Below are 6,098 nucleotides of genomic sequence, written 5' to 3'. Positions count from 1 at the left end.
TAGTCCCCAGAAGTTGAGGAAGATATAGTATTTTTTAAGTGGTGCAAAACTTATAGTGAGTCACTGTATAGTCAAGGGCATACAAACTACATGTCAACCAGACCACAAATCAACTATATGCACACATATGCACATACAAAGTACATGTCAGAAACCAGGCCACAAACCTTTGTAGTGTCAAAAGGCAGACACTACAAGCTAACAGACACTACAAACTTTGCAGTCTTAAAAAGCAGACACTACTAACTTTTGTAGTCCTAAAAAGCAAACACTACAGACTTTTGTAATGAAAAAAGCAGACACTGCAAACTTTTGTAGTTGTAAAGAGAGGACACTACAGATTTTTGTAATGAAAAAGCGGACACTGCAAACTTTTGTAGTCCAAAAAAGCGGACACTATGGATTTTTGTAATGAAAAAGCAGACACTACAGACTTTTGTAATGGACACTACTAACTTCTGTAATGAAAAAAGTGGATTGTCAATAACAGCAATTGGGGGTATCAATAAACTTTGTAGTCTATGTCTGACTTTTTGTAGTCTATTAGTAAACTTTGTAGTCTAAGTCCAACTTCTGTAGTCTTTTGTAGTCTATCAGTAAGCTTGTAGTCCATGTCTGACTTTTTGTGGTCTTTGTAGTCTACTAGTACACTTTGTAGTCCATAACTGACTTTTGTAGTCTACCTGCAATCTTTTATAATATGTCAGTGTCAATTTACCTGTTAGGGTATGCACCTTCCTTTTTTGGTCATTTTCCCCATGATACAAGAATTGTAGCCCTTTCTCTTAGCTTTCTAAATGTGTTAAAATCATTTTGTATGGTGTTGTTCTCATGGAGAAAAATGCAAAAAGGTCAAAAAAAGCCGGTGATGAGAAAAAGACTTTATGTTATATCTCCACAATGGGAGCACTTTAGAACATAATTCCAACAGGTTCAGGAAGCTACAGTGCAGGGCTACAATTTTCGCTTTTTGACCATTTTTGGAAATAGGTCATGTGACCACCCACCCTCCTGATGACCAAAAATCACAATGATATAGCCCAAGCAGCTAATGAAATTTCCAAAGATATTGCTCAAGTAGCTAATGAAAATCGCAATGATATTGCCCAGGTGCCTAATGAAATTTCCAATGATATTGCCCAAGTAGCCAATGAAAATCGCAATAATATCGCCAAACTAGGCTAATGAAAATCATAATGATATTGCCCAGGTGCCTAATGAAATTTCCAATGATATTGCCCAAGTAGCTAATGAAAATCGCAATGATATTGCCCAGGTGCCTAATGAGATTCCCAATGATATTGCCCAAGAGGCTAATGAAATTTCTAATGATAATTCCCAAATAGCTAATGAATATCGCAATGATATTGCCCATGTGCCTAATGAAATTTCCAATGATATTGCCCAAGAGGCTAATGAAATTTCCAATGATAATTCCCAAATAGCTAATGAAAATCGCAATGATATTGCCCAGGTGCCTAATGAAATTTCCAATGATATTGCCTAGTTAGCTAATGAAAATCACAATGATATTGCCCACATGCCTAATGAAATTTCCAATGATATTGCCCAAGAGGCTAATGAAATTTCCAATGATAATTCCCAAATAGCTAATGAAAATCGCAATGATATTGCCCAGGTTCCTAATGAAATTCCCAATGATATAGCCTAAGAGGCTAATGAAAATCACAATGATATTGCCAAGGCAGCTAATGAAATTTCCAATGATAATTCCCAAATAGTTAATGAAAATTGCAATGATATCAGTCAAGTAGCTAATGAAATTTCCAATGATATTGCCCAACTAAGCTAATGAAAATTGCAATGATATTGCCCATAGCTAATGAATATCGCAATGATATTGCCCAGGTGCCTAATGAAATTCCCAATGATATTGCCCAAGAGGCTAATGAAAATCGCAATGATATTGCCAAGGTGGCTAATGAAATTTCCGATGATATTGCCCAAGAGGCTAATGAAATTTCCAATGATAATTCCCAAATAGCTAATGAAAATCACAATGATATTGCCCAGATTCCTAATGAAATTCCCAATGATATAGCCCAAGAGGCTAATGAAAATCACAATGATATTGCCAAGGTGGCTAATGAAATTTCCAATGATAATTCCCAAATAGTTAATGAAAATTGCAATGATATCAGTCAAGTAGCTAATGAAATTTCCAATGATGTTGCCCAACTAAGCTAATGAAAATTGCAATGATATTGCCCAGGTGCCTAATGAAATTCCCAATGATATTGCCCAAGTGGCTAATGAAATTTCCAATGATAACTTCCAAATGGCTAATGAAAATTGCAATGATATCAGTCAAGTAGCTAATGAAATTTCCAATGATATTGCCCAAGTGGCTAATGAAAATCGCAATGATATTGACCAGGTACATAATGAGATGGAGGTCTAAGGCCTTGCCTACAATTAATGAAAAAAAGCGCAGGCTTTATGATAATGAAAAGACATGGCAACTGGAATGATTCCCTATCATAAATACTGTGGACTTATACACAATGACCTCTAGGCAGTTACCTTATTTATATGATAAAAGTGGTAGCCACCAGTCATCGATTCATTGACCACAAGACTAGCATGAGAAGGAGGTGTATACTCACTGGAAACTGCATGGACCCTCCAGCAAGCTGATCCTGGGGCGCACTCCCAGAGATGTTTAGACGTTCTGCGTAAAAGAAAGTGGGCTCAGTGAGCTGGACATCTTCAAAGATCGCGGATGATTTGGATCGATTTCATGGCACGTATGACTCTCTGGACAACAGATGATACGAGAGGATTCCAAAAGTGTCATTTGCCTAGCCTGGCGAAGAAGCCAAAATACAAGGAGCTGTGGGTGAAACTGGCTGAGCCTTGTCGAAGTCAGAAGGAGGGCGGAAAAGAAAGGGAGAGAAGAACAAGGAGAACAAGCGAAATGACGAAATTGGAGAGCAAATGAACGGTAAGAAATTGCGAGTGAAACTGAAGGTGAACAGGGAATGTGGCAGGCACCAAAAAGGAGACATGTACAGTAGAAGGTTTTAGAGACAGGGAAGTACACCCACATACGCAGAGTCCACAGGTGCGATTTTCAGCTTTGGTATCCGCAGCCAAAGTTAGGTTGAAGGACACGCTTCGCTGGCTGCAGTGATTGAGGCTATCCAATCAGGTGGCAGCTTCACAGACACATGAATAACCCAGTGCGTACCTTGAATAACCTGGCCAACTTGAGAAGCCACAGCAGTTCTTACTGGGGAAAAGAGTTAAAAAGGTTAACAGGTCGACAGACGATAAATACACCATCTTCATGCAAGATAACCAACTCAGTCAACGCCAGAGCAGCTTAAACTCTAACAGGCAACACAGGATCGTCCAAAGCAGAAGCAACAGCTTTAAAGGGAACGTTCAAGTTCTAGCAAGCAATCCATGAGCACCCCAAAAAACCTCTTCAAGAGCGCTAGCGCAGAACGAAAAAGAGGAAAAGACTTACCTCGGGCATAGACTAATGGAACCCGTTCTTCGTGACAGTGCCAACGACTTCTAGAGCCTACAAATGGTAAATGGTATTAACAATGAGAAAAAAGAAAACAGACAATCCAGAGAGAGGCTTATGATAGCTCTAAGACGGGGTTCAGGGCTCGAAAGCTCTGATGTGAAAAACCAAAGCATGAATTGCTCCACGTTGCGCTTCATGTCCGAGTGATGCATGATGTACAGGCCCAACACAGTGATTGTGTTCAAAGCTCCAGACTTCTGGAGTGCTGCTGGATTTCTGAAAGACAAGCAGTTAATTGTACACATTGGAGTAGTGCATCCTGGCAGATGCATACTCCATCCCCCCTGGTGTTCGGGGTCTTGCATAGGTGTCAGAGGGTCATTACATACACATTTACATGTCACGTCGTGTTTGTAGGTTCTTGAGTCCATACCACCATGTCGTCTGTGTCTACGCGTTCCCTCTGAGTCACTCGGCACCTCTCCAACATTTTCGTGGAGCCAAAGGGAAAAGACTCACGAACGAAGAATGGTATTAATGAACCCAAGGATAGGCATGAACGTCACTTTAGTTCGGCTCACAATAAGTGAGAATAAAAAGGTCGTGGCTGCTGATATGGGCATAGCGTACACCTTGTATTTGTCTAGTGAAAAAAAGTCATCTTCCAGGCTTCAATCACATATAAGAGTGGTACATACCGACTGAGACACGGATATAGTACCGACTGAGACATGGATATAGTACTGACTGAGACGCGGATATAATCCACAGGATCGTTCTCCCAAAGCTCCTCCTTTGTAGCGTGATCGTTGAAAGAAAGTTGGGCAAACACAAAGGTGGAAACCAAGTTTTCGAAATGGGGCTTGAGAAGGGTCCAAGTCGACTTGGGTTTCATGCTAACATTGCCTGGCATCAGAAGCCACCTTCAACGAGAGAGAGGAGGGTACATACCATTCATTAAAGAACATGAAAATCTGATGTTGAGACTTCTTGGAAAGCTATGCCTGGTTTGACACACAAAGCTCTGCCTGGCGAAGATAGATGTTGAGAAACTCCGGAGCGAACATCGTAACAAGGAGTTTCACAAACGCTCCATATTCTCATTATGCTAGGAATTCGAAGTTCAGATGGTTTTCTGAAGCTATCAAGGTCACGCTTGAACAAGCACGACTGGCAACAAACCAAGATGTGCACATACCGATGACATAAACGCTCCAGGGTACTATACGCCCATTTCTGAGCCTTCCACCACTCGCCGTTCTTGCGCTTCTCACAATGGCAAAGAGAAGTTGGCCCCATGGAACCAGACCTCCAGGGCTGTTGGTGTTGGCTGAGGTTCACAATGAGAGGTCTTTACCATCCCCCATGAGTTCCGGTGGATTCTGGCAGATTCCAAGTGGAATGTCGGAATTCCATGATTCTGGTTTCCAATTCCATGGAAATTCCAATGGAATCCGATGGAATCCAGTGGAAATGGTTGGAATCCGGGAGCCTCCCGGAACAGTTTCCATTGGAATCCATTGGAATTCCAACCAGATTCCATGGAATTCCAATGGAAAGTACATTTAATATATTCCACTCAAATTCCAACAGATTCCAACAGATTCCAATGAATTCCAATATTTGTTGTTGTTATTATAATATATATAAAAATAAGTGGATGCATAAGGATTGAACTCTAGCCTCGGGAGATGTCACGTGAATTCTCAGCAGCAATATTTCCGCTACACCATATGGCTATTAAAATTCTAGCAATTTTTATTCTATATAACCCATCCTCATGCCCACCTTCCTAAACAAGTCACGGCGTTCACCGGCGTCACCATCAGCCTCTGTGTTTTGCTGTCAACCACAACCACAACCACAACCACCGTCACCGCGATCAGCACGGTCACCTCCAATCACACCCACGCCAACGGACAACGACAACGATGGACGACGACACGACGATGATGACAGACAATGACACATCAGCGACGACGAGGACGGCCACACGTCAATGGACGATGATGGACGATGAGGACGACAACACATCAACGGACATGTCAATGGACACGTCAATGGACGACGATGACAACACGTCACGTCAGCGACGACAAGGATGGTGACATGTCAACAGACAACAACACGTCAATGGATGACGACAACGACAACAGATGACATGTCAGCGACAACGACAACAGCCACATGCCAATGGACAACGACGACACATCAATGGACAACGACGGACAACGAGGACAACGACAACCACGTCAACCGACGACATCAACAAGCGCCCATGACGTCGATGAGCCCCCTCCCTTTTCCTTCCCCCTCCCTTTTCTCTCCCCCTTCCTATTCCCTCCCCCTTCCCTTTTCCCTCCCCCTTCCCTTTTCCCTCCCCCTTCCCTTTTCCCTCCCCCTTCCCTTTTCCCTCCCCCTTCCCTTGTCAATCCCCTATTCCTTATGCCCCCCCCCCTTCCTTTTCCCTTTTCCCTTGCCCCTTCCCTCGTCATTTCCTGCCCCTTCCTTGCCCATCCCCTCCCTCTCTAGTATACACTGTATGTAGTTAAATATATTTTGTATTATAATTGAAATACATCATTATTTGATCTAATTC

The 6,098-nt window shown here is 42.2% G+C and overlaps 1 protein-coding gene across 1 annotated transcript; it reads right to left on the bottom strand.

The window, feature by feature from the left end:
• Window positions 1-3,415: 3,415 nt before the first annotated feature.
• Window positions 3,416-4,798, bottom strand: LACBIDRAFT_307525 (uncharacterized protein; the record flags this gene model as incomplete). The annotated part of the gene is made up of 8 exons (XM_001886034.1): window positions 3,416-3,447; window positions 3,494-3,550; window positions 3,597-3,970; window positions 4,019-4,142; window positions 4,202-4,395; window positions 4,451-4,497; window positions 4,589-4,640; window positions 4,698-4,798. 8 exons carry the CDS (start codon window positions 4,796-4,798, stop codon window positions 3,416-3,418), a joined length of 981 nt encoding a protein of 326 aa, XP_001886069.1.
• Between the last annotated feature and the right edge of the window lie 1,300 nt (window positions 4,799-6,098).

The sequence above is a fragment of the Laccaria bicolor genome, genomic scaffold (genome assembly GCF_000143565.1).
Source record: "Laccaria bicolor S238N-H82 LACBIscaffold_35 genomic scaffold, whole genome shotgun sequence".
NCBI lineage: Eukaryota > Fungi > Basidiomycota > Agaricomycetes > Agaricales > Hydnangiaceae > Laccaria > Laccaria bicolor.
The sequence above is the reverse complement of the archived record's forward strand: the minus strand, read 5'-3'. Positions and strand labels throughout refer to the sequence as shown.